Source organism: Leptomonas pyrrhocoris (assembly GCF_001293395.1).
Source record: "Leptomonas pyrrhocoris isolate H10 chromosome Unknown, whole genome shotgun sequence".
In the NCBI taxonomy this organism is placed as follows: Eukaryota; Euglenozoa; class Kinetoplastea; order Trypanosomatida; family Trypanosomatidae; genus Leptomonas; species Leptomonas pyrrhocoris.
In genome coordinates, this window is record NW_015438372.1 from 148,190 (window position 1) to 174,732 (window position 26,543).

Below are 26,543 nucleotides of genomic sequence, written 5' to 3' on the forward strand. Positions count from 1 at the left end.
GGGGTGTGTTTTGGTTGTCTTTCGAGGCGTCTGCATGGGCCACGGCACTCCGTCGGTTCTTTCTCTGATGTTGTTTGTGGTGCCGCTGACGTCTCACATCGGTGACATATACATATATGGAGATGTATGCACGCGGCGGAGATGAGAAGCCCGCATCGAGAGCTTGGTGCGGTGAAAGTAATAGCTGGTGCCGAGCGGGGGAGGTGGAGGGGTGTGTGCTTGCCTGTCGCCTCTCACCCGGCAGCCACTTTCTCTGTCTTGGTGCGCATTCTGTTCTGCCTTAGCTCAAATCTATCAACAACCTTAAAAAGGAAAAACACTGGAAATCACCTCGTATCTGCATGGGAGAGAATCCCACGAACTCGTCCAGCGATGGCACATGATAAAAACGTGTTCTTGTTACTCTATGGCATTTAATGTAGCCTTCAACGTCACTTTGCTGCAGAGGCCTTGAAATTCTCAAGAAAGCGTCGGTGTCAACCCCTCATCGAAGGCGGTGTCTTTCATTACTTGTACCGAAGCTTTCACCGCCTCACTCCTCTCCCGCTGTCCTTCTTTCCCTTCTTTCCGGCTGCTTTTGATGGTCACGCGCACACATCCAGGTGCACTCCACGGCTGATAGCACGCAGAACCCACTCCCCCCTTTCCTCAGTAGAGGTGCATTACAAACACTGCCAGGACAGGGCACATCTGTTGTTTTCCTCACCGTCGTCATCGTCGTCGTCGTGGTAGCCGCGGACCCATTTCTTCTTGTTGTTTTCCTTCTGCATCGGAGTGAGTGTGTGTTAAGCGTGGTTGGGTAGAGCATTTGGGCTTCTAATTGTGCGGTGGCGTGCTTCACGAACGTTTTTTTCTCTTTCTCCCCCTCTACGCCTGTTGCTGCTGCTCTCTGAACTAATTTCATATCAAGATACATTTTTTGCCGTTTTTTTGCTGTTGCTTTTTTCATGAATTATTCCTTCACTTGTCTGAGTAACTTTCGCATGTATTATCTTCTCTCTCTCTCTCTCTCTGTGTGTGTGTGTGTGTATACATCACTCTTCTACACAGCCCGTTGTCGAAGCACACGCGATTCATCCGTCGCCGTTGGCGTTGTTCGCTGCGTGTTGGGGAGGGCCATTTGCTGTGGCGCTGCGCTCCTGCTATTAATTCTTTTATACCTGCTCTGGTGTGTTCTGCCTGGTGACGTCTTCACCGCTTTCTTCTCTCTTACGGTTCCACACAACAGTGTAAATATTAAGAACTTTATATACACGTGTGTTTGGTGGGAGCGGCAGACTTGTTTTGGGGTCTGTGCACCGTTTTCTTATTATTATTATTCTCGTTTCTCATATCTCTTCTCCAATTCCTTTTTTTTCCTATAATGCTGCAGGACGCAAAGCTGACCCCCAGCGGCGTCGCCCGCGCCCGCGCCACATCCACGCAGACGCGCATCTACGTCCTGATTGTGGGCTTTGTGCTCACGCTGCTGCTCATCTTCGCTGCCGTTTTCACTCCGCTGATCGTCCTCAAAAACGAGGACGCCGCCTACGTGAGCAGCGTGTCGAGACTCGAGCAGCAGCTGGCCAGCGCGGCGGTTGTCCCCTTCCGGCAGGCCATCGCGAACGCCTCCGTCATCACGAAGGCGCTGCAAGGGTACGTCCTTAGTCGAGCAACGACGCTGCCACGCCTGAACACTTCCGCGCAGGCCCGCATGGACTCGCAGCGCGGCAGCTTCAACGACTTCGACGCGGTGGTGCCGACGATTGCGAGACAGGTGGCGTTTATCGCGATGGTGGTCCTTCAGCCCGGCGGGGTGTATTCCATGATATGGCCCGCGGGATCGAGCTTGGCGGGTCGGGATGTGATGCTGCCCACGGATTACGCCCATAACTTCAGTCCCACGCCGCAGGACACACTCCGCGGCGGGGAGGTGGCCTACGTTGGTCCTTTTTTCTCCTCCATTGAGGTAATGAACGGTATCTGGATCATGGCGGTGCGACGTCCCGTCTACAGCCGAACCGACACAAAGGCCCCGATTGACCTCGACACGTTCTGGGGCTTTACGCAAACGGTGGTGAACATCAGCGATGTTTTGGCCAAAAACCCTTTCAACTTCAGCAACTACATCAACGGCAAGCCGCAAACCGTGCACTACCTCCTCACCACTAGGGCCAAGAACACAGACAGAAGAGTCGTTGTGGCATCGTCGCTTTCGGATACGAGCCCGGAAGCCGTGGAAGAGTTTGTTGAGCACGGCACGAGCGTCATGGTGATGCCGAATCATTACTTCATGATCACCGTGCTGGGCCGCGACTACGGCAAGTGGTTCTCCGCCAACAACATCACCATTATCGTGGCCACTGCCACCGCAGGCCTGTTCTTCATCTTCGCGGTCTTCGTAGCGCTACTACTGTACTGCACGCAGACCTACGATGGCACCGTGCACGCCCCGAAACTGGCGCCCTTCGCCATACTGACCGTTGGCCCATGCCGCGGCGAGGAGCTGTGGGAGCTGGCGCCGGACGAAATGGCTGACGTGGCGGAGCGGCTGAGCCAGCTGCTGACGTCGCAGATGCAGCGGCACCACGCCTACCAGATCCAGCAGGTGCACCCCCTCACCACGTCCTACGTCACGCGCGGTGTGGCGGCGGCGGTGCAGATGGCCTTCGACGCCATCGAGGAGCTGCACCGCCACCCCATCGACGCCGCGCTGCAGCGCCTGCTGGGCGACGACGGCTGCCTGCTGGTGTCCTACGCGGTGCACTGGTGCAACGACGCGGTGGTGCGGCTGGACCCGATGGAGGGCGGCTACCGCTACGAGGGCCCGGACGTGGTGTACGGCGGCCGCATGTGGGCCTTCGCCCCGCCGAGCGTCGTGACGGCGTCGGAGGCGGTGGCACAGGCGCTCCCCCGCTTCGGCCTGTGTTGCGTCACCGCCGAGCCGTACCGCCGCGTCAACGTCGTGCGCTCGCGCTGTGCCTGCGGCGCCACCGGCGACTGCGACATGAACGGCAGCAGCGGCGACAGCAGCGGCAGCGGCACGGCCACCATCTACGTCCCCCTCTCCGCGCCGACCACCGTGGCGGCGACGGCGGGCATGTGTCGCGGCGGCGGCGGCGGTGGTGCCGCGCTGTACCGCCTCACCGCCATGGCCCGCGACACGGACAACGACAAGGACACCCCTCTGCCCCCGCAGATGCTGCTGACGCTGGTGGACCCGCGCCGCCCGGTGCTGATGGCTGCCAGGGCCGCCGCACAGGCACACGCCTCGCACCGCCACCGCTGGCCCCTCTCCATGTCCCTTCCCAACGTCGCGGACGCGGAGGCGCACTCGCCACATCCCGTGCACGAGGTCGTAGCGGGCTCCGGCGCGGTGGCGAGGCGTGAGGCCGGGAGCCAAAACCCGCTCTGTGGCGTGCGCATCGGCGGCTCCTTCCACTCCAGCGAGGAGGAGATGATGGAGGCCACCTCCAGTGCGGTGCCTGGGTCGTCGTTGCCCAATTTCGGCTCCTCGTCATCCGAGGTGGGGGTCTCTGGAACCACGGCGGTAGAGCGCGTCTCGCTTGTGATCCAGGGCGACGGGGTCACGCGTGCGCTGCTGCGGCCCGTCATCCCGCACGCCCTCGACGTCGCCCTGCACGTCGCCTTCGACTACCAGGCCATCACCCTCGGCATGAGCTACAACTCGATGCGGGTGCTCGTGTACTACTTCTACTCGAGCTACAAGATTCTCTTCCGCCCGCTGGCGGCCCCGGAGCGGCACAACATCTACCGCCGCCTGGTGACTGCGTTTGGGGTGCCGCAGCAGGGCATCCTCGAGCACCTCGCCGCGCGGTGCGCCATCCGCTGCCTGCAGCACAGTTCCAAGCAGCGGCAACTAACAATGTCGAGCCGCTGTGCGAGCTGCAACGTGGGGGCGGTGTTGACGCCTCCAGGGGAGCACGCGTTAAGAGATAGTAAAGAAGGGTTAACAGAGTGAATGCACCGCTGGGTCTTTTACGTCTTAAATGGAGAAATCGTAAAGGGCTTAGGGTGTGAGTATGTGTGTCTGTACGTGTGTATGTATTTAGTCTGCACATGTGAATGTTTTTTCCTTGTTTTAACAAATATAAAACATTTGCTGGTGCACCTCGTTGATATCGGTGGGATGTGTCGCGTTCGCAGACTCATTTTGTTTTGTGTTTGAAGGGGTTTTTCTGGTCTCTGCTTTGTTCTTCCCCGTCGTCTCCGCTGGAGGCGAGCACTCTTTTCCTTCTCTTCTGGTTCTTCTCTTTCGTGCTTCTTCTTCTTCCCCCGTCTTTGCGACGTTCGGTGGGATGTACGTCCTTACCGTCGTCGCAAGATTGCCTTCTTCTATATATATATATATATATATATATTTATATACATTTACATATATGCGCTCCGACGCCGTCGGCGAGATTTCTTCTGCCGTAAAACGCATTCATTACCCTCATTTAGTCCCATGTGTATGGATCTTAACTGGACTCTGCTGTATTGCTTCTGCGATCGTTTCTTTGCCTTCTTTTTCCTTTCTCTTTTGTTTTTACGTTTATTGTTGCCACAACGGCAGTACGTTGGGTGCCTTCTTAATGGTAAATGTATTTATATATATTTATTTATAGTAAGTAGCTTTCTTCGTTGGCGTTGTTGCCGTTTCCCTACAGTGCTTCCTGGGTGACGGTGTTTGTGTCTGTCTGTCTGTCTGTGTGTCTTCTACCATGACCGCTATCATTACTACTACGAACTACTCTCTGCGCCGTCAGCCAAATAGGTGCGACGAGCGGAGGTGAAAGGGAAATACCCCCCCCCCTTCACTCGAAGCGCGTTGAGGCATCTCAAAATACGTCGTGGCGGCTAACCCAAGATTGTTTACGCCTGTGTGGCTGCATTAACTCCTGCGTGTGCGTGCGTGTGCGTGTGGCTTTTGTTTCTCCCCCATATGATTCTCTTTTATTCCTTTGTAGTCACCTGCACTAAAAATGCGTTGATCGTGTGGACGCACGGCTTCTAGAACAAGAAAAGGAAGGAAAGAAAAATAGATGCTTCCCCAGCGCGTACGGCGCGTCACGTCTTGCGGTCGGCCTGGGCACTGCTGCTGCGGACCATCCACACGCACTGTTCAGCACCGAGTCCCTTCGGCAGGCCGCTTTTCGTCCAAAAGCGGCTTCCCACATGGTGGCCACGCGCAGCTGCGTCGTGTTCCACTCGCCTGTGGGTTGGCATCCTATTTTTTGTTATTTGCCCGGCTTTTTACCGCCCGGTAGTCGTGTCCTCCCCCTCCCCCTCTGCCCTACATGCAAACGCGATATGCGCCTCCGTTATTGTTGGCGTGGTGTGGCGGAAGTCGCTACTCGGCTGCGAAGCTGGTTCGCTGTTCCTTTTTGAGTGTTGTTTGACACGGTCTACTCCGATCCCTCCCCCCCCCCCCTTTTCTCTTGTTTCATCGTCTCATATATAAACCGGTGCATCAACACCTTTCATACACTCATCTAACTGTTTCCCCCTCTTAATTCATATTTTCTTTAACACTCTGTAGAGTGTAAAACACCTCTCACGCAGGTTATAGCTCTCTTCTCTTCCTTTATTTGTTGTTGTTGTGGTTGTTGGTTTCACAGCTGAGAACGTTCTCCGCGTGTGTGGCCATCAAAGGCTGTGCAGAGACCACCACCGCCCCTTTCTCTCACACCTCTGTGTATGCTATCGTGAAAAACAAAACATCTTCGTCGTTCCTATTGTTAATAACTGCTCCTTTTAGCCCGTTGGATCCTATCTCTATCTCTCGCACACACACGCTCACACATACGCACAGATCTATACGGGGACATAATTTTTCTTTGGGGGAGGTGTATCACTCACCATACATAACTCTATGCATATTCCCTGCTTTGTCTCCTTTGTTTTCTTCTCTTTCCCCTCTTCGCACAAGCCGCTCCCGCTTACAGCGCGACTTGTCTGCTTCCGCTAACGTATCTTTTACGCTGATGAGTGTCGTCCCCAACGACAACACCAACAAACACAAAACAAAATAAAGCGTTCAGTTGATGACGATGTATGTTTGTTTGAGTTCTTCTATTATCCTATTATTATTATTTATTACTACTAGTATTACTTTCGCGCCGCGTCAACTCCTCTCTCTTTAACACGGCGTTGCGCATCACCTCGCCGAGGGAGAACCCTAGAAGCAGGCCTTTTTTTTTCTCCTCGGCATTTGTATCACGTACTTTCTGCGGTAGGGCTGTGAAGAGAGAACCCGCCCCCCCCCCTCCCTCTCTCTCCCTCTCTCCCGTTGTGCGTCAGAGCTCAACGGCTAACTACCACCGTCTTTTTTTCTTCTTTTCTTGTTTTCAATACGTGTGTTTTTGTGTGTTGTTCCCTTTATTCTATTGTTTTTTTTTTTGTTTGAGTGAAAAGGAGAAGGGCGGAAAGATGATGAGCGACCGCAAATACACGGGCCTGGGTGGCGTGCATCTCCGGCCACACTCCACGCAGGTCCGTATTTATTGCTTCATTGTCGCGTCCAGCGCGTGCCTCCTCGCTGTCGTCGCCGCCATCTGCATTCCGCTGATCCTCTTCCAGAACATGGACAACGACTACATCGCGAACATCGCGACTGTGGAACAGGAAATGGCCTACGAGGCCGCGAAGAGTCTGAGCGACTCCACCATGACCGCCTACTCCGTGACGCAGGCGCTGGAGGGCTACGTGATGAGTCGCATGCGCAGCCTTCCCAACATGTCCCTCCCGCCCATACCGCGGGTGCGAGCGCAGAACTTCTCTGACTTCGCCTATTTCGCCTCTCTGCTGCTCGAGAACACGGAAAACATCGTCACCGCCATGCTGGTCCCGGGTGGGGTGCGCACCGAGATGGCGCCGATCATGCAGGAGACCTACATGCTGGACATGTTTGACGAAAAGGATTCGGCCCAGCTTTTCGTGCCGACCCCGCAGCAGTCGGTGAAGGACGGGAAGGTGGGGTATATCGGCCCCATCCTTTACGCCGGGGACTACAAGCCCCGCTTCTGGGCCCTGGCGGTGCGACGGCCTGTCTTCCGCTACAGCGAAGACAACACGAGGAGCTGGCGAAACTTCTGGGGCTTTACGCAAACCCTGCTGAACATCAGCGCCGTGTTGGAGCAGCGGCCCTTCGAGATGGCGCAGCAGAAGCAGTCCAAGAAGTACCAAGGACTGGACTACGTGGTGACAGCGCTCAACTCACGAACCGGCAAACTGGAGCTCATCGAGTCGTCCATTAGCCACCCCACACAAGACGAACTCGAGAAGTTCGTGGAGCAAGGCAGCAGCATCGCGGTGACGCCCAAGTACCCATTTATGATCACCGTGCGAGGCCGCGACTACGGCAAGTGGTTCTCCGCCAACAACATCACCATTATCGTGGCCACTGCCACCGCAGGCCTGTTCTTCATCTTCGCGGTCTTCGTAGCGCTACTACTGTACTGCACGCAGACCTACGATGGCACCGTGCACGCCCCGAAACTGGCGCCCTTCGCCATACTGACCGTTGGCCCATGCCGCGGCGAGGAGCTGTGGGAGCTGGCGCCGGACGAAATGGCTGACGTGGCGGAGCGGCTGAGCCAGCTGCTGACGTCGCAGATGCAGCGGCACCACGCCTACCAGATCCAGCAGGTGCACCCCCTCACCACGTCCTACGTCACGCGCGGTGTGGCGGCGGCGGTGCAGATGGCCTTCGACGCCATCGAGGAGCTGCACCGCCACCCCATCGACGCCGCGCTGCAGCGCCTGCTGGGCGACGACGGCTGCCTGCTGGTGTCCTACGCGGTGCACTGGTGCAACGACGCGGTGGTGCGGCTGGACCCGATGGAGGGCGGCTACCGCTACGAGGGCCCGGACGTGGTGTACGGCGGCCGCATGTGGGCCTTCGCCCCGCCGAGCGTCGTGACGGCGTCGGAGGCGGTGGCACAGGCGCTCCCCCGCTTCGGCCTGTGTTGCGTCACCGCCGAGCCGTACCGCCGCGTCAACGTCGTGCGCTCGCGCTGTGCCTGCGGCGCCACCGGCGACTGCGACATGAACGGCAGCAGCGGCGACAGCAGCGGCAGCGGCACGGCCACCATCTACGTCCCCCTCTCCGCGCCGACCACCGTGGCGGCGACGGCGGGCATGTGTCGCGGCGGCGGCGGCGGTGGTGCCGCGCTGTACCGCCTCACCGCCATGGCCCGCGACACGGACAACGACAAGGACACCCCTCTGCCCCCGCAGATGCTGCTGACGCTGGTGGACCCGCGCCGCCCGGTGCTGATGGCTGCCAGGGCCGCCGCACAGGCACACGCCTCGCACCGCCACCGCTGGCCCCTCTCCATGTCCCTTCCCAACGTCGCGGACGCGGAGGCGCACTCGCCACATCCCGTGCACGAGGTCGTAGCGGGCTCCGGCGCGGTGGCGAGGCGTGAGGCCGGGAGCCAAAACCCGCTCTGTGGCGTGCGCATCGGCGGCTCCTTCCACTCCAGCGAGGAGGAGATGATGGAGGCCACCTCCAGTGCGGTGCCTGGGTCGTCGTTGCCCAATTTCGGCTCCTCGTCATCCGAGGTGGGGGTCTCTGGAACCACGGCGGTAGAGCGCGTCTCGCTTGTGATCCAGGGCGACGGGGTCACGCGTGCGCTGCTGCGGCCCGTCATCCCGCACGCCCTCGACGTCGCCCTGCACGTCGCCTTCGACTACCAGGCCATCACCCTCGGCATGAGCTACAACTCGATGCGGGTGCTCGTGTACTACTTCTACTCGAGCTACAAGATTCTCTTCCGCCCGCTGGCGGCCCCGGAGCGGCACAACATCTACCGCCGCCTGGTGACTGCGTTTGGGGTGCCGCAGCAGGGCATCCTCGAGCACCTCGCCGCGCGGTGCGCCATCCGCTGCCTGCAGCACAGTTCTAAGCAGCGGCAGCTGGTTACGCAGCGGCGTCAGCCAGAAACGATGATCTCCACCGTTGACATGTGGGAAACGCCGCTTCCGGGTATTGCTGCTCGACCGCTTCCGAGGAAGTTGCAGAAGTTGGAGTAGAGCGATTCTCGCGCCTTTTATCACTCGTGTATGGTACGTATGGGGGTTGTTTAACGGTGTACTCGGTTTAAACATATATATATATATATATATATATATATAAACATATATACATGTGTGTGTGTGTATGTTGGAGTCTGGTGTTGTCGTGCGTGGTAGCGCGCATGCGCTGACGGTGGCCCGGACTCGATGTTTTTCCTTTCTGTTGCTCTTCTCCTTCGCTTTCGCTGTTCTTGGTTGTATCTCATTACGGGCCATTTTTGTTCTCATGTTCTTCTTCGCTGCCTTTTTATCTTCTTCGTTTGTTTAACTTGTTTTCTTTTTCTCACATCAGCGGTGGACGGGGTCGAGGAAAAACAACGTACTTCTCCATGGCCTCAAGAGTGGTGTATTCCGATGTACGGCGATGATGTTTTTATTATTATTATTATTTGTTTCTTTGATTGTTTGAAGGTGACGGTGCCGTCTGTGTGGGGTGCGTTGTTTATGTCATCTAATGTATCGAGGACGCCCCTTCGTACCGCGTTAGAAAGCGACCTGTCTTCCGCTCTTTCTTTTCGACTTCGCTAGCGTGTTTTTTTTCTTATTTGTTGTTGTTTTTGCTTAATGCTTCAAAACGGAACTACTTCAACCATTCCTTTTGTATTTGTTTGTCTACTTGCTTGTTTTCTTCTTGAACTTCTTTCAGCGTTTTCGCACGTCGTAGCCACGATGGTTAGCTACCGCTCTCGCGACGTAACGCTTCTTTTCTTGTTTTCTCTCTCCTTTTTTTGTGTTTCTCCTCTGAATCATGTTGTCGTCGCAGCGACGCATGCAAATCGGCGGCATGTTTTGTATTCGCCTTCTTTCTCTTGTTCTTTGGTTTCTGCTCTTTTTTGGTTTAGCACGTCATTGCTACGGCAGTGCTTATTACTCTGAATACGGTTACGACTGTTATTTGTTTTTGTTTGGTGTCATCCGTCTTCTTCCTTTGATGTGTTGTTCCTCCCGAGAAGCAAAAACAGAGAAAAGAATATGTAGAGGAAGAAAAACGTCGCCGTGAACGATGTTCGTTGATGGTCGCGGCGCGGGATGTGCATCGCCTTGGTTTTTTGGGGGATGCCTTCTGTGGGAGGGAGGTGGATGTTTGAATGACGAACCCTCCCAGAGTTTCGACTCTCTCCCTCCCTTTCTATCGTACAGCGGTTTTTTCATCCTTGCTGTTGTGTTTTTCTTCTTGAACGACGCCCTCAGAGAGTCGCGACATGTGATGTACACGCGACGCATTTTTCTTTCCTCTTCTTCCTGACTGGCGTCTGCTGCATCCCTTCTACTGCTTCTCCTCTCTCGTCCTCTTCTCTCTTCTTCTCTCTCTCTCCCTCTCTGTGTGTTTGCCCTGTGACGTGTTGTGCTCCGTAGATGTAGCAATAATAATAACACTCCTTTATCCCTGTTACATCTACATACATATAAAACTTTTCTTTCTCTTCTGCTTTCCCCTTCTTCCCATTATCTAACTTGGTGAAGGAAAAGAAGGGGAGGTGTACGAGCGTTTCTGTTACTGATTTCTCTTCTCTTCTCTCTCTTTCATTCAAGACTTCTTATTTTAAAAGGGAAAAAAATCCGCACAGCCTGTCGTGTTACTCGGTGTGCAGCGAGCGTACTCTTCGTTTGCTTTTCTGTTCTTCTCTTCTGTTCTTGTCACCTCCAACCAGCAAAAACAGAAAAGGATTTATCTAACTCAATACGGTGTTGTGGTCATTGGTGTTGGGGCAAGATTGTTAAGTTTCGCAGTTACGTGTACTCCCTTCTTTCTCGTTCTGTATGTGTGTGTTGTTCTGCTTTCTACAGACAACGCAGTGTGTTTTATAAGGAAACCATTTTCTTCTTTAGTACTACTATTGCATGTATATTTATATGTCCGTGCTCAGTGCGCACCGCAGCTCCCTCGTGGATTAATTCGTTCTTCTTCTGACGGGGATTCTTCTTGCGGCTCTCATTTTGTTCCCCTGTACGCATCGTTATATAAGTGTATATATATATATATATATATTTTCGCTTCACCTCCTTTCTTTAGAAATGAAGATCCTACAAAACTCCACCGGCTACTTCGCCGAGGATGAGCAGAACAACACGCGCCACGCCCGGCGCTACCGCGTCTACCTCATCATCCTCGCCGTGTGGGTCGCCCTACTCGTTATCCTGGCGGCGGTGCTCACGCCGATGCTGGTGCTGCAGCACCAGGACAACAACGCGGAGAAGGCCTCCCGGGAAGCAGAGAACGAACTCGCGGGCAACTTGACGACAGAGTTCCGCGACGCCGTGCTGAACGCGATCTCCGCCGTCTACGGCATCCAGGGCTTCATCATGGGCGAGATGAAGACGCTGCCCAACATCACCGGCACAAAGAAGGAGCGGGTGACGGGGCAGTTCTTCGCCAACTTCTTCCGCTACGCCAATTTGGTGAACTCCTCCGCGGCGAGCATGGCCGTCTTTCTGACCGCCCCGGGCGGGGTCACCTACCAGTTCTTTCCCTCCGAGTACGGGATACTGTTGCGAAACTGGGACTTGCTGGACGAGGACATGTACGGGCCATCGGGCACGTGGTACGACCCGGCGGCGCAGCGGCCGTCGCCGTGGGACTCGATTCAAACCGGCAGACTCGCCATCTCCGGCCCCTACATGACCAGCCGGCTTCCCTTTGTGGAAAGCAAGGCGCGCCCCAGGAACACGACATCCGGCACGTCGCACCCGACCAAGACGTGGTGGGTGGACTTCCGTCAGCCCGTCTACCAGCCCAACGCCCACGCAACGGTCTCCATTTCGAACTTCTGGGGCTTCGCCATGGCCGCCCTCAACGTGGATAACCTTTTGGAAGACAACGACTTTGAGAAGAAGATGCGCGCGAACAGCATGAACTACACCGTCTTCACGAGCACCAAGTCGCAGGACTGCATCACGATTGTGTCCTCCTGGCCAGATGAGCCGGACTGCAGCGTGCCGTTCATACGCAACTTCATTAACACCGCCTCGGTGCACGACGTGCTGGGCGATCAGCTGGCGTGGAAGGTTGCGGTGAAGAGTGCGGTGCGCGAGAACCGGCTGACGGAGCACGTGCGGGTCGCGATCGTCCTGTCGTCCGTCTTCGGCACGGTGCTCATCTTCACGATCATGGTATACATCATCGTCCTCTGCACCCGCGTCTACGACGGCACCGTGCACGCCCCCAAAGGGGCGCCCTTCGCCATGCTGACCGTTGGCCTCTGCCGCGGCGAGGAGCTGTGGGAGCTGGCGTCCGATCAGATGGTGGAGGTGAAGGAGCGGCTGGTCAAAGTTCTGGCCCGGCAGATGCAGCGGCATCACGCCTACCAGATCCAGCAGGTGCACCCCCTCACCCAATCCTTCGTCACGCACAGCGTCTCTGCGGCGGTGCAGATGGCCTTCGACGTCATCGAGGAGCTGCAAAGCAACCCCATCGACGGCGTGCTGCAGCGCCTGCTGGGCGACGACGGCCACCTTCTGCTCTCCTATGCGGTGCACTGGTGCAACGACGCGGTGGTGCGTCCCGAGCACCTGGAGGGCGGCTACCGCTACGAGGGCCCGGACGTGGTGTACGGCGGCCGCATGTGGGTCTTCGCGGCGCCGAACGTCGTGACGGTGTCGCCGGCCGCCCTGCACGCTGCGACGCACATCCCGCACGTGCAGTGCAAGCTGTTCGACTCCGTCTTCCTGCGTGGCGTGGCGGAGCGGCAGGACCTCTACGTCCTCTCCGACCCAACGAACCACCGACTGAGCGAAGCGGAGGTGTTCGCGGTGGAGCAGGTGCGGCGGGCCCGCCAGGCGCAGCGCGAGATAGCCGAGATGAAGAACAGCGACGCCGACCCGCACAAGCGCCGTCTTACTCGCTCCTCCAACCAAAGTGGCTACGACAGCAGTGACCTCGACGTCGGGTCTTTTGCGGGCCGTCCACGGCTAACGGGCACGGTGGGCGGTGGTGAGGGTAACTGGGCGACGTCGAGCGCGCACAGCAACCCCGCCAGCAACAGCGATCCCTGCTCTCCGTCGTCCCCCCTGCGCTGCCGGGCGGCGGCGGCGGCGGCGGCGAAGACAGGGAAGAGGGAAGGTGCGATCGGCGTCACGGCTGTGAACCCGACGTCCGTCCTTGTTCCGTCGTCATCAGCGGAGGCGGCCACCAACCCGTTTGTGTACGTTTCGGATACGACCGCCGCGGCGGCGGCGGCGGTGGTGGTGCTGGAGAAGCCTCAGGAGCGACGACTGGTGCGCCGGCCCAGCGGCCACGGCGACACTTCGTCCAGCGATGAGGACAAGATGAGCTCGGCCACCGCCTCCACCGTCCACGACGACGACTACAACGAGTTGGGTGTGGCGGACAAAATAACGGTAGGCTTAGTGGGAAACCGCGGTGATAGAACAGGACTGCCGAGACAGAAGCCGGCCACGCAGACCGCCCGTGTGCCGACGGTGCCGTATGCAACACACATTCCCGTACCGCCAGCCCTGCCCCCGATCTCCCCCGCGTACCGACCCGTCGCGTACACGGCAGCCGACGCCGCTGCAGAGGAGGAGGAAACGCCGCAGCAGACGCCGTTGCCGGGCATGCGCTCGAGACGCGCCCTGGACACGTTATACACCGGCGTTGGTGGCGAGGCGAACGCGGGGAAGCCGCTGGTCGTGGTGCCGCCCTCCGCGAAGTTAGCCGGCGAAACGGCAGCCTCCGGTGACCGCGGTGCCACCTCGAGGTCGTCCTCCAGCACACCGTCGTCGGACGGCGTCGTCGGGCACGGGCGCCGCGGCAACGTCGGCCCCGCCTCCTCCTACGACAACCCGCTCGCCCACAACCTCGCTGCGGGGGCCACCGCAACAGCAGCAGCCGCAGCGGTACACGCTGCAGCACAGGACGGTGCACCGCTCGACAGCTGTGCACCAGCAGCCTCGGCGCTGCGTGGTGCCACGGTGCCCATCGCGAGCGACGGCGACCCGCTCGCCGACAGTGAAGTCTCGCTCGACACGTTCAGCAGCGACCTGCTCCTCCGGCCCGCCATCACGGTACAGGCGGACCATCTCCTGCGGACGGTCTTCGACCGGCAGGCGGTCGCCCTCGACGTCAGCTACGATTCGGTGCGGGTGCTCGTGTACTACTTCTACTCGAGCTACAAGATTCTCTTCCGCCCGCTGGCGGCCCCGGAGCGGCACAACATCTACCGCCGCCTGGTGACTGCGTTTGGGGTGCCGCAGCAGGGCATCCTCGAGCACCTCGCCGCGCGGTGCGCCATCCGCTTCCTGCAGCGGCACGACGAGACGCAGACGCTCCTGTGGGATCAGCAGCGTCGTCTGCAGGCACACGCACGCGCCGCCAGCGTTCCCACGGCGACGACCTCCACGAGTGTGTCGGACGACGCGGGTGGCGACAGCTCCAATTAAAGAGCGAAAGATGTGCTGAGCTGCGCAACGACCCCGTCAGAGCGTTGCCAAGCAGCTCATGTGCTGTTTTTATCAGTTGTCTTGTCTTTCCGGTTTGTTTCTACCGGTGGAGCCGTTCTCTTCACGGTTATTGTATGACAGTTCCTCTTCTTCTGATTATTTCTTTTTTCTCTCCTTTTCTGCTTTCTCCCTCTCATGGAATATGATTTCTCTTCGTGCTGTTATGGCTGCGCCTCTGCAGCTCAATCGGACCATTTGTTATTAATATTGTTACTGTCGCTGTTGTTGTTGTCGTTGTTTGCTGTTTTTTTCGTTGACGCTTCTTTTTTTGTTGTTGTGCGCTGCGTGCGAAGGACGAGCGGGTCGCGGTCGAAGTTCTTTCTCTTTTCTGATCTTTTTTTCTTCTTGTTTTCTTCCTTCGTCTCTTCATTTCGGACAAAACGGAATACCAAAGTGGTGCGTTACTTCGCTGCGAGAACGAGCGGGAGGGGGGGGAGGAGAGCGAGAAGTGGTCCGCGTGTTTGGCTGGTAACTCCACCACCTCAAAATGAAAGAAAAAAATCTGTTCGTCGTTTGATATTTAAATAAGGAAAACCGAATAGCTACAACTCATTATGTTGAGTGGGGGGGGGGGTGTTTGCGCTGGGGTGAAGATGCGGCATTTGCAGTAGCTGCAACAAGATATTTCGGCAAGCGTGCATGTCGGTCTCCGCTTCTTTCTTTTGCGCAGCTGTTGCAGCTTCCGATGCTACGAGAGGCGCGCGTTGCCGCTCTCACGAACAGCACTCGATGGCTCATTGAAACCCGAGAACAGGGAAAAAAACCCTCATAAGCAAAACCGTTGCCTGTTCGAGCAGCATTGCTAGCGGCGGAAGGGGTTGTACTATACACGGAAGCTTTTTCTCTCTTCTTTTCGTTTTGAAACGCGCCTCGCTTGCAGCGGCGACAACTCAATCTTCTTGAACACTCTCTTCTTATATTTTTTTTTATATCTACTTGTGCATACGTAGTCGTGCACCACAGTCGTGTAGGTAGTGGGTACCATCACCACGATTCAGAACTCCGTCGCGTCTCAATGGTCCGCGCTGGCGCGAAGCGGGAGCGACCGTGCATGGTCCTTCTCCACGTGGCCCTCCGCTCCGCCGCCACCCAAGCAGCAACAGCAGCAGCAGACGGACAGACGCAACATCAACAGCGAGGTGCAGGCCCTACCTCGTCTTCTGCGGCATCGCCAGAACGCTACGTCTGGAAGTCGCGCCGCACGGCGGAGGCCTACGCCGGCGCCGTCCTCCGCTGCGTACGTGCGCAGTGGGCGATGGTAGGCGGGGTGCGGTACGACCTTCCCGATGCCGCCCACCTCGAAAGTGCGACGTGGGACGGCGACGCCACACTACCAGCAGCTGCCACGGGTGGAGAGGGTGCGGAGTCGGGGAAGGACACGGCTCGCACCTCTCGAAAGGCGGAAGCAGGACGAGGGAAGAAGCAACACCTGTGCACACGGGATCGTCGCATGCGGGTCACGCAACGACGGAGCGGAGTGCTGCGCTGTGCGGTGCAGCTGTCCCGCTCCCTCTACGGCGATGCGGCAGCCCTGCATATCTTTCGTGCCGCCTGCGCGTGTGTGACGGCGGTGGATGTGTCGTTGCCGCTGTCGGCGCTTGTGTCGGACGACAACAACACCGCAGCAGTGGCCGCAGCAGCAGAAGAAGAAGAGGGCCGTCCGGTGCGACGTCGTCGACTAATCGAAGACGGCGATGCGCGGATGGAGCAGGTATGCCACGCCGCCGTACGCGTGGCACGTGTGGAGCACGTCGTGTCATCGCGGAAGCATTAAACGATGTGTTTAAAGGAAAAACAGAGCGCATGGACACCTCCTTTTTTCGATTGGTTGTCGTTGCTGTTGTATTCACTGCCACAGTGTTGTTTTCCTCCGGTGGTGATCACAGTAGTTCGTCACTCCTGGTTTAAAGGCACGCCAACTCGCATAATACGAGAGAGATAAATACGTGCTCAATAATGGTTGCCGTTGTCCTTTGACAGATGGGGTGTAGTCCACCTCACGCCGGCTGCTTTGCTGGCTGTTCAACCACATCACTCCAGTCGTCTTGTCCACTGATTAGCAGATTTCTTTTGCATTTAGCATGTGCGGCAGCGCGGACAAATACGTCTTCATTACTACTCTCCCTATCCATTGTCTTGTACGCCTCCTCCTCATTCTTCGACTGCGTTTGTCTTTTTCTCATCCTCACCACGTCTCGTTCATCAACCGTGATGGGCATGTAGTGCTCTACACCTCTTAGATCTTCCTCAGCGGGCCTTTCTTCTCTTCTCTTCTCAGGTGGCAGCCCCAGTCACACGTACTGCGGAGAGAGGAGAGAAAGCCGAAAAGGGGAGGGTTCATTGACTAGTAGTGTCACGCCTCGACTGAGCCGGCGTCGGTGACATCGCACGAAGCAGCAGGAAGTCACTGCCGCGCAGCAGTCAACCATACAAGTATCTCCGATCTATCTTCTTCGTCCTTTTTTCTGCCTTGTGTTTTTGTTCTGTTCTCTTTGTTGTTTGACGGTGTTTTCTGTGACAGCTCGTGCGTCAACGCGGTTCCGCTGGCATCCGCCTCCGTAAGTGCATTAAAAGACAAGAGAGAGAAAAGTGTCGTCGCGGTGCGTAAAGAGAGAGGCGATTCTCTCGCCACCAGTCTACTCGTCCGTAGCTACTTCGACGATACGCACACACACATATACATATACATATATATTAATCTGCTCGAGCGTTTAGTCGTGCTTTGCGTTCTGTGTTGTTGCTGTTTTAGTGGTTCGCCTTCGATCGCCGGTTTTCCTTTTGGTTCTGCAAGCGCACTCGAGTGTGTTGTTGTGGTGGTTGTTGTACATTTACTGTCAGCATCGCTCCCCTCTTCTACATACATATATATATATATATGTGTGTGTGTGTGTTTGGCCTCTCGCTCGTCGTTAAACCGCCTTTTGCGTATTTCTTTTCCTTGTAGGGTTTTTTTTTTTTTGAGGGGGGTGTTGTTTGCCCCGCATTTCCTTCGATGTCTGCCGCACAACAGCCTCTATTTTCTGTTGGTTTGGTTTCTCGACGACGACCTCGATCGCGGCTCCTGCTTTGAAAGTAAAGGAAAAGGAAGGGAAAGGGAGTTTTCCCGGTCTCGCCAGGTACCTTATTATAATAGACAAGGGTGCTTTTTGTTTTGGCGGTGGTTGCGGTGGTCCTTGCTGTTGGCGACGCGCGTTGACGGTGCTGCGGTAAAGCGTCTTTCCTCACCTGAGTGAAGTATTTTTTTTTTGTCGGCGTCTGCGTGTGTGTTCGAGCAGCGTCGCCATTCCCCCCTTTACAACCCAATTCGAAAACTGAAGCGGCTGAACTTCGATGCTGTGTCGTGGAAACGGCACCTCAAAAAGAAAGCCCCTCGAGTTGTTCTAGCTGCAACTGCGTTACATCTTTCTTCCTTTTTTTATTATCCGTACTTGCTCTTCGTTATATATATATATATGAGTAGCTGTCAGTCGTTGCTTGGTTTCGCCGGACAAAAGATGAATGCGCTAGCGAAGGAGTTTGAGACGACGAGTCAGCTGCCCCCTTCCACGCCGCAGCAGCGCATGACGCCGCCTACCGTTCTCCTGCCCGCTACCTTCGCGATTCTCCCCCCACAGTCTGCCGCGCTGTCCGCTGCCATCGCCACCGTCGCCCCTCCGCGGACGATGCCGCTGCTGGGCTGCAGCGTCACCTCGGCAGCGTGTAGGACCCACATCGGTGCGAACCCGTCGATGGCCCTCGGTGCTGCCTCGATGTACGCCGGGGTGGACATTGGCGGGTACAGCGGCAGCAACAGTAACATCTCCAGCCCGGCAGTCAACGTAGTCAACGCGCTCAACGAGGCGATAATGCCGGTGAGTGAGATGGTGAGTAGCGGCTTTTCGGTGGCGGCGGCTGCGTGTACAGCAGTTGCACGTCCTGTGCTGGGCAACGAGGCGTCACCACGCATGGAGAGCAAGACCGATGGGCTCTCTATTCTGCTGCCGCCGTCCTACGCTTCGACGCGGATCGCTCACCAGGACACCTCTCCGGCCGCGGCCGCCGCCGCCTCCACAGGTGGTGTCCCATCCGCATCGTTGCACCAGCGCGACGTGCATCGCCATCCTCAGCGCCGCCCCGTCCTCGGCAGCCCGGCGGACGCAGGCGGCGGCGGAATCTCAACCACTGAGGAGGACGACCTCATCCCCCTCACATCTGCCTCCTCCACCTACGCGACCCGCCGCTCCGTCAGCGCCTTTGACGACTCCGATCTGGCAACGTTTGGCCGTACGGGTGGGAGCCGGAGTCGCGTGCACCGCTGCAGTAGTCGGAGCAGCAGCAGTGCGTTGCCGCAGCAGCAGCCGGAGTTTCCGCAGCGCCCGAACAGCGTAGCCGCCATCGCCCTTCGCGCACTGTCGCCGGCTGCCTACGCGCATGGGACACAAAGCGACGTGCTGTGGCAACGACACGGTAGTACCCATGCAGCAGCAGCAGCAACTGCAGAATTTCGCGTCACGAGCACACCCCTGCCCGCGCCGAGTGGGAGCAGCACCCCGCCAACTATCAGCAGCCAGGCCTCCACATGCCAGTCTTATCCCTTCTACCCAAACTGGGGCGCCGATAGCGTCTGCGCCTTTTGCCCTATCACGAGCTTCGTGGAGATGACCTCGCACGAAGAGAACAGCGACGGCAGGGCGTCTACGTGCTCGTCAACACAGCAGCAGCGACAACCACGCAGCCGGCAGCAACAGCGCCGGACAGGGCCGTACACCCCCTCTGGCGGCACATCGCCATCCAGCATAGAAAGACACGCCGCCGGTCCATCGACAGCAGCGCTGCCATCGTCGTCGTCATCGCGGCGTCACCGCACCCGCATGCACGTGTGTCTTCACGAAGGACCGGTGATGATGGCGACGCCCGTCTCACCTAGCATGGGTCGCCGAACCCCGTTGTCGCCGCTGTACATCGCACCGGCCTTGTGCTTCCACACCGACCCCGCGCGTCCCTCCGCGTCCAACAGCAGCGCCGCCACGCAGGCGGGGAACTCACCGCGTCCGCCGTCGGTGCTCGACGCGCGTCGCTCGGACAGCGGCAGCGGGAGAGGGGTCGGAGGGGAGCGGTGGTCCTTCATCAACGCCGCCCGCGCCACTTCGAGGCCGCCCACGCCGCCGTCCATGGTTCTTGCTGCTGAGGCTGCTGCAGCGAGCGACGACATCTCGGTATACCGCCGCACGACGGGCACACCTGTCCATGCGGCGGCGGCCACGAGCACGTACGACGTGCACGGGGAGAGCTCAGGTGCGATGGACCCGCTCTCCGACTTTCCTACACGCCCACCGTCGCAGTCGCACTCCCCCCGGCATCCGCGGCCGCACACGCTGCTGACGGACGGCAGCACGCAGCACCTGCCCTGCCAACCCACGCTCGGCCTCGCCGCCACCGCGGACACGGTGACTGCGGTAGCAACCGGTGGCTTCCCTGGCAACCTCACCTTCCTCCCCATTGAAGTTCAGCCCGCCTCCACGATGCCGCCCTTCTTTGGCTCGGTGGGCAACGTGGCGGCGGCAGGTGCATCGCCCGTCGGCGCCATTACCCACCCACGGGCCACGGTGGGCGATCGATGCGGCTTCCAGGCAGACTCCGCCACCGGTCGGGTGCCCTCCATGTCACGCGTGGAGCACCCCGTCGCGATCTTAGAAGAGGCCTCGTCGTCGCACGGTTGTTGCTGTCCACCATTACTACATTCGGCCACCACGCCGGCACACGCTGCCCACGCCGCGTGGCCCCCATACGCAGCGCCGGGTCTGGTGACCGCCATTCTCGCCGCACCGGAAGTCAGCTGGTCCTCATTCAACGCCACGGTCGCTGCAGACAACGCCACCACCGTCCGAACCACCCCTCACACGACGACAGGGGTCGCCGCAACCCCCAGCGGCGGAGAGTACCGCAGCTCACGGGGTATAGCGTCGTCTGCGCCGTGGCTGCAGCAAGTTGGCGGCGGCAGCAACAGCAGCAGCATGCATGACCCAGGGGCCCCCTACCCCAACACCACCGGGTGCGGGGGACACCCCGCAGGCGGCGTGGGCGGGGACGACAGATCACTGAATCGAAGCACAATCGGGCATGCGGTGAGCGCCAACGTCCGCTCCTACTCTGCGGCTCTTCCGTCGTTTAACTCGTCGATTCAGTTTCAGCTCGCCTGCTCCCCAGTTCCACTGGAAGACACAGAAAGCGAGTGCGTGATCTGCTTGGAAGGCCATCCGAGCCATGCAGACAACACGCAAGGACGGTGCGCCTCGGTGATGCCGACGATGACGGACGGCGCCGTGGCAAGTGCGACGCCGGCAGTGACCGCTGACTTCGGCGGTGGTGTCAAACCGGGCTCGCAGCTGTTGATGATGCCCTGCAAGCACTGTTGCCATCAAAACTGTCTGCAGCGGTGGTTGATTCAATCCACCTGCTGTCCGATCTGCCGGCGCGACCTCACGCAGGACGCGACGCTGTCGTCGTGAGGAACAACGTCTGCAATGTATTTGTTTTTGTTTCTCTTTCTTTCCCTTGTCTTTTAACCCGTTCTTCCGCCGTACGTGTTGAGGTGCTCGCGTAGTTACAGAACTCGTTTACCTGCTTATCTGTTGTTGTCTTTGTTGTTGGTGGTGGTGGTGGTGGTGTGTGTGTGTGTTACTATTATTGTTTTGACTCTCTTCTAGTTGCTCTTGTACCTTACCTGTTTATTTGTTTGTTTCTTTCCATTGAAGTGGATGGCGGAGAAGGCTGGAGGAAGCTCCCCGAGCTGTGTCCTGCACATTCTCTTCTTTCTCTGTGAGCGTGTTTGCGCATGTAAAAGTGCCAAAATATCCTACACTTCCTCTCGTATAAGGGGAATATATGCATCAGTTCGAATCGAATAAATCCGAGAAATCAACGCTGTGATATCGCCACGTGCCTCACGATAGATCCGCGCACTTGGTTCACACGCATGCATGCATGCACGCTGGTTGCCCCCTCCGGTGCAGGGCTCTCCCTCCTCACCGCCGTGGAGCACCTGTGTGTATTGCATATGCGGTCTGCCTTTGTATGTGTGTGCGTGTCTGTGTTCAGTTTTTCTCGAAAAGAAAAAGGAAAATTACTCTCCTGAAGGTTCTCCCGCCTTTTCCGTCCCAACCCACTCTGTCCTCTCGTCTTGTCATGACTCGGCATTGTACTCCCCGTCACGGGTAAGCTGCGAAGCACACCCACACAGGACAACCGCTGAGGCTGCTCGGTGACACCGCCTTCGACAGTAGGTAGAGCGCTCTCTTTCTTTCTGAACCTGTTGTCAGAAGTGGTGCATATTGGCCAAAAGCCACGTAATCCAGCATTTCCATACGTTGGCGTAGTGCACATTCATATATTGCTTGTTTCCTGTTCTTGTAGCTGTCGATGTGGTCGGCAGCGGGTACGTCAGCCCGAGTGCGGCGCGCCGTCGTGGTGTGTGCCGCTTCCACCTCGGCATCTTACCCCTCCTTCCGTCTCCTGCGTGGGCGTGCGCGAAGGGTAACGCCGGCGAGCACTCGTGCTTTCTCTTCCTGCGGACTCATTCATCGCACGAGGCGCCGCAGCGCCCCGCAGAAGGGCAACCGCAACGGGGACGACGGCGGTGTGGAAGGTCGCACCGATGATCTCGACCGGGGCTGCAACAGCGGGGAAGCAACCGCGTCGCTGTCTCCTCCTCCTTTTTCGATGCAGCCACCGCCACCGCCGCCGCCGCCGCCGGCCGAGTTGTCAGCAGAAGAGTGGCGCGAGTTCCAGCACTACCTCCGCCAAGTCGAAGTCGCCGACCCGGAGTTTCTGGCGTTCGCGGAGGGCGTCACCCAACCAGTGGAGGCGCACAGCAAGCGTCACCGTCAACCGCACCGCCGCTTTATCGGCGATGACGAAGCCAGCGCGGAGGCGGCGGCCGAGACAGATCACTTACTGCATGGCAGCTCCGTCAGGGGTCCGTACGTGCAACAGCGAGCCACCGATGCGTCAGCACTCCCGTCTGCGCCGCCTCCCATGTCCATGGAAGACGTAACGGAACTGGAGCAGGATCTCGCACAGGAAGACGCGCTGGAGGAGCAGCGGGCCACCGAGCACTTTCCCTTCTCCTCTGACGTGGATGACAAAAGAGCCTCCGACAACGATAACGCTGGCAGCGGTGCAACGATGGAGTTTGGTTATGACGCCGATAGCGACGCCGGTATTCTGGCCGCGCTGAAGGGTCGCGCGACGCGGTTGCAGAACGTGGCGGACACCGTCACGGCGCCGTTGCTGATCCCCGGCAAGGACGGCACGGTCGCGGCACCACTGGCGGATCCCAACTCCGTCTCCCTTTCCCCGTTGACTGTCCCCCGTGTGCACCTCCTCTCGTCGCAGAGCTATCTCGTACAGCAAGACCGCTGCTATTTGGCTCCCCGCACGCCTCCTGCGGTGCAGCTGCTCCCTCGGTCCACTACTACCGCAGCAACAGCAGCGGCGGCGCGGCAGTGTGTCTTGGTGGTGTTCTCCTCGAACGATCTCCGCGTGCACGACAACCACCTCCTCGCCCTCGCCTCTGTCCGCGCGCGGGCGGCAGCAGCAGCGACGGCGGTGGTGGTGGACGGCGGGCACGGCCGCACGCCTCCCCCCGGGCGCCCCGCTCCCCGTCATTGCGGTCTGCGTACTCGACCCTCGCACTTTCGCCCAGCCGAGCGTCGTCGGCGGCTTCTTCCGTCAGAGCCCGCAGCGGGCGCAGTTTATGCTGGACACCGTCGCCGCCCTGCGCGCCAAGCTCGAAGGGGAGCTGCGGGTGCCGTTGCTGGTGCGCTGCGGGCGGCCGGAGGAGCACGTCCCCCGGTTGGCTGCGGAGCTGGGGGCGACGGATGTCTTCATGACGACGCAGTACGCACCGCACGAACGTCGGGTGCAGGCCCTCGCCATGCGGCGACTGCGCCAAGGGGTGTGGGTGTCGCGGGAGGATGTGTGTGGCGGCGCACGCGTCACGTCTGCGGCGGCGGCAGATCCAGTAGGAGACGACGATGCGCTGGTGGCGGTGGTGGAGCATCACACATCTCAGCAGCACCCCTACGGTGGCGCCGCCGCAGTGGTGGCCCCGCCCGTCGTGCACAGTGTATGGCAAACCACCTTGGTCCACCTGGACGACCTGTCCACCCCCCTCGCGGCGATGAAGGAGGGCGAGCGGTGGTATCACGACGACGTCACCGTCAGCACCATCCGCCCCACCGCACCCTACGACAGCGCGACGCAGCGACTGGCTGAGTTGTCCACAACGTGGCAGCACGACGCCCTCCTGCCTTCCCAGGAGGAGCGGGCCGGCCGGTCACCGCCGTCGGTGCTTCGAGGGGCGCTGCCCACGCTGGAGGACCTCGGCTACGCGGCGGACCGGGCTGACCTTGCCTTTGAAGAGGTCATCGCCACCGAGTCCTCCCACCCGGCCGCTGGCGAGGAGGCTGCCCTCGCCCGGGTGCAGGACTGGCTCGCCGAAGACGGCATGTCGTCCCTGCTTCGCTATGGGCGGGAGCACCGGACGAACACGAAGATGTACTCGCAGAAGCTGGCCCGGGTGTCGCCGTACATCGCCGTGGGGGCCCTCTCGCCGCGCAAGTACTACGAGCTGCTCCGCGTGCACACCCACGCCAACATGCGCGACGGCTTCGTGCAGCAGCAGTTCCGTGAGGGTGTACTGCGGCTGTCGCGGCGGGACTACTGGCACTGGATGGGGCTCCGCTTTGGGGACCGCCTCTTCTTCTCGTACGGCCCACACCCGGAGCAGACGGACGAGGTGCCGGACTGGCGGCACGACGCGAAGGTGGTGCAGCGCTGGTGTAACGCGCTGACCGGCATCCCGTTTGCCGATGCAGCGATGCGGGAGCTGGTGGGAACGGGCTTTGTTGCCCACGAAGGGCGGCAGGCGCTGGCGTGGCTGCTGACCCGCGGTTACGGTCAGGACTGGCGGCTAGGCGCCGAGTGGCTGGAGCGCTGCTCGCTCGACTACGACCCCTTCGTCTGCTACGGCAACTTCGCCTACAGCAGCGGGCTCGTGCTCGACGACTTTGGCGAGCCGGTGCGCAACGTCCACTACCTCGCCCACCACCACGACCAGACAGGGATTTACATTAAAAAGTGGCTGCCGCAGCTGTCCAAGGTGCCGCCGGTGTACATCCACCGTCCTCACGTGCTCACCGCACGCATGCAGGCCATTCACAACGTGCACCTCGGACTGAACTACCCTTACCCGTTGAAGCTGTGGCAGGGGGCGCAGCGCACGCTGTCCGCGGCGGAGCTGCCGTCCTACTATGCGCAAGGAATTCAGCGCGGCCCTGGTTACGCGGAGGCGCTGCGGTACGGCAGTGCGGTGATGCCGCCGGAGGAACTGCATGCGGCGGTGTCGCCAGCGTATCTGCGGCACCGCACCTGGGCGTCGATGCTGCCCGCATCTGCCTTCGCGGAGGGGGGAGAAGCAGGCGAGGAGGGGGGAGAGGCAATGGCGGTGGAGATGGGCGCGAAGTCGCGTGTGGCTGCCCTAGCGGGGACACAAGCGGCCGCGATGGCGAAGTCCTCTGCGGGTGTTCATGGGAGCGAGAAAGCGCTTGTGTAGTACGCGGCTGCCAGGAAGTTGGCTCTGTCGTCGCGTTGTTGTGGGTTTTTGCGAGGGAGATGTGAGAAGGAGCACTTCTTCGTGTTTGGTCGGTTTACTATTTGTTCTTTTCTTTCTTTCCACAGACGGGCAGCAGCTACAACTGCCATTCGGTTTCCACATCCCATATATATAGATATATATATATATATATATCTAAAGAGAGAAGGAAGAACATAACAAGGAGCTGAACTTTGGAGGGGAAGACGGATCATAATAAAACGAGAGCAACGTGTGCTGCGAATACTAGTAGAGTCACGAACATGTCAAGTGTCAGCAGTGGTGGAGGAGTGCCTCAATTATGTCAGCGCCGCTGTGCGCGCAGTGGGAGAATTTATGGGAGTTTTCCCCTTTCGTTTGGTTTTCGGTGAGGCGCAACAACTGACCTCTCTTCCCACACCGAGTCACTTTCGTACTGCTTTGGCCACCTTTCTCAACCTCTGGGTTCTTCTTTCGTATTATTATTATTGCCTTCCGCTTTCCTCGCTAAGCTGTACGTGTACACACACATACACATACACACACACACACGCCAGATCAGCGCTGCAGTTTTCTCTCACCATTACGCTTCGACAAACTCGTGCTCTTGACCTTCCTTTGGGTGTATCTCGCAACGCAATCGCGACCAACCTTGCCGTCTCCATGTCCGAGAGCCACGGCGTCGCCACGGCGGCACCTTCGTCGTCGCCGTCGCCGTTCGCGGCTGCTCTGCCTTATCCGAACGCGCTGCAAGCGCGCCACACCACTGCGGCTCACCGTCGCACGGCCGCCGCGGCGGTCCTCGGCTACCGGGACGGCCTGGCCGATGAGCAGGCCCGCCTGCAGAACGACGAGTTGGTGCTGAGCGAGGAGGAGACGGCGCGGCTGCAGCGGCGGGTAGAGTGGCAGCGATCCGCCAACGCTGCAGCTGCGCAGCTGCGCCAACGCGCGTGTGATGTGGTGGCGAACCTCCAAGACAGCGAGGACGTCGGCCACGGCAGCAACGATGACGACGATCCGCAGCATACAAACTCGCCGCACGGCACGGAGAACACGATAGATGTGTTCCACGCCGCGTGCGACGGCGACGTCGCGGCACTGGCGGCGTGGGTCAGCGGCGTGCCGCCCGCGTCGTTGCCCGCACGCGTGAATGTGGTGGGCCAGCCAGATCCGGCGACGTACAACGGCGTGCAGTTCCAGCAGCGGTGGCTCTTCCGCGCCTCGCCGCTGATCTTTGCGGCTGCCTTTGGGCGCGAAGAGGCGGTTCGGTTTCTGCTCGCCCACGGCGCCGATCCGGGGGTGAAGTCCAGCACGGGCCTGCGTGCCGTCGACTACGCGGCGAAGCGCCGGTACACCAACATAGTGGCGATGCTCCGCGGTGGGCAGTGACAAGCATCTTCCGCCTCACTTTATGGGGGGGAAGGGAGGGGGG

At 59.0% G+C, this 26,543-nt stretch overlaps 7 protein-coding genes across 9 annotated transcripts; all 7 read left to right on the top strand.

Annotated features, from left to right (window-relative positions):
* Positions 1–600: 600 nt before the first annotated feature.
* Positions 601–3,961, top strand: ABB37_06895 (hypothetical protein; the record flags this gene model as incomplete). Its single annotated transcript, XM_015805336.1, has 1 exon — positions 601–3,961. The coding sequence occupies exon 1, from the start codon at positions 1,364–1,366 to the stop codon at positions 3,959–3,961; it is 2,598 nt and encodes an 865-aa protein (XP_015655949.1). The 5' UTR covers positions 601–1,363.
* Positions 3,962–5,519: 1,558 nt separating this feature from the next.
* Positions 5,520–9,018, top strand: ABB37_06896 (hypothetical protein; the record flags this gene model as incomplete). The annotated part of the gene is made up of 1 exon (XM_015805337.1): positions 5,520–9,018. Exon 1 carries the CDS (start codon positions 6,412–6,414, stop codon positions 9,016–9,018), a length of 2,607 nt encoding a protein of 868 aa, XP_015655950.1. The 5' UTR covers positions 5,520–6,411.
* A 1,396-nt stretch (positions 9,019–10,414) lies between these two features.
* ABB37_06897 (hypothetical protein) lies at positions 10,415–14,439 on the top strand (the record flags this gene model as incomplete). The annotated part of the gene is made up of 1 exon (XM_015805338.1): positions 10,415–14,439. Exon 1 carries the CDS (start codon positions 11,077–11,079, stop codon positions 14,437–14,439), a length of 3,363 nt encoding a protein of 1,120 aa, XP_015655951.1. The 5' UTR covers positions 10,415–11,076.
* Positions 14,440–15,377: 938 nt separating this feature from the next.
* ABB37_06898 (hypothetical protein) lies at positions 15,378–16,273 on the top strand (the record flags this gene model as incomplete). Of its 3 annotated transcripts, none has more annotated exons than XM_015805339.1 (1): positions 15,378–16,273. In XM_015805339.1, exon 1 carries the CDS (start codon positions 15,515–15,517, stop codon positions 16,271–16,273), a length of 759 nt encoding a protein of 252 aa, XP_015655952.1. In that variant the 5' UTR covers positions 15,378–15,514. The 3 variants fall into 3 exon arrangements, with proteins under 3 accessions (XP_015655952.1, XP_015655953.1, XP_015655954.1); XM_015805340.1 differs by having other exon boundaries at positions 15,448–16,273; XM_015805341.1 differs by having other exon boundaries at positions 15,461–16,273.
* Positions 16,274–16,720: 447 nt separating this feature from the next.
* On the top strand, positions 16,721–20,987 carry ABB37_06899 (hypothetical protein; the record flags this gene model as incomplete). The annotated part of the gene is made up of 1 exon (XM_015805342.1): positions 16,721–20,987. The coding sequence occupies exon 1, from the start codon at positions 17,952–17,954 to the stop codon at positions 20,985–20,987; it is 3,036 nt and encodes a 1,011-aa protein (XP_015655955.1). The 5' UTR covers positions 16,721–17,951.
* A 716-nt stretch (positions 20,988–21,703) lies between these two features.
* On the top strand, positions 21,704–25,093 carry ABB37_06900 (putative mitochondrial DNA photolyase; the record flags this gene model as incomplete). The annotated part of the gene is made up of 1 exon (XM_015805343.1): positions 21,704–25,093. The coding sequence occupies exon 1, from the start codon at positions 23,234–23,236 to the stop codon at positions 25,091–25,093; it is 1,860 nt and encodes a 619-aa protein (XP_015655956.1). The 5' UTR covers positions 21,704–23,233.
* Positions 25,094–25,621: 528 nt separating this feature from the next.
* On the top strand, positions 25,622–26,500 carry ABB37_06901 (hypothetical protein; the record flags this gene model as incomplete). The annotated part of the gene is made up of 1 exon (XM_015805344.1): positions 25,622–26,500. Exon 1 carries the CDS (start codon positions 25,775–25,777, stop codon positions 26,498–26,500), a length of 726 nt encoding a protein of 241 aa, XP_015655957.1. The 5' UTR covers positions 25,622–25,774.
* Between the last annotated feature and the right edge of the window lie 43 nt (positions 26,501–26,543).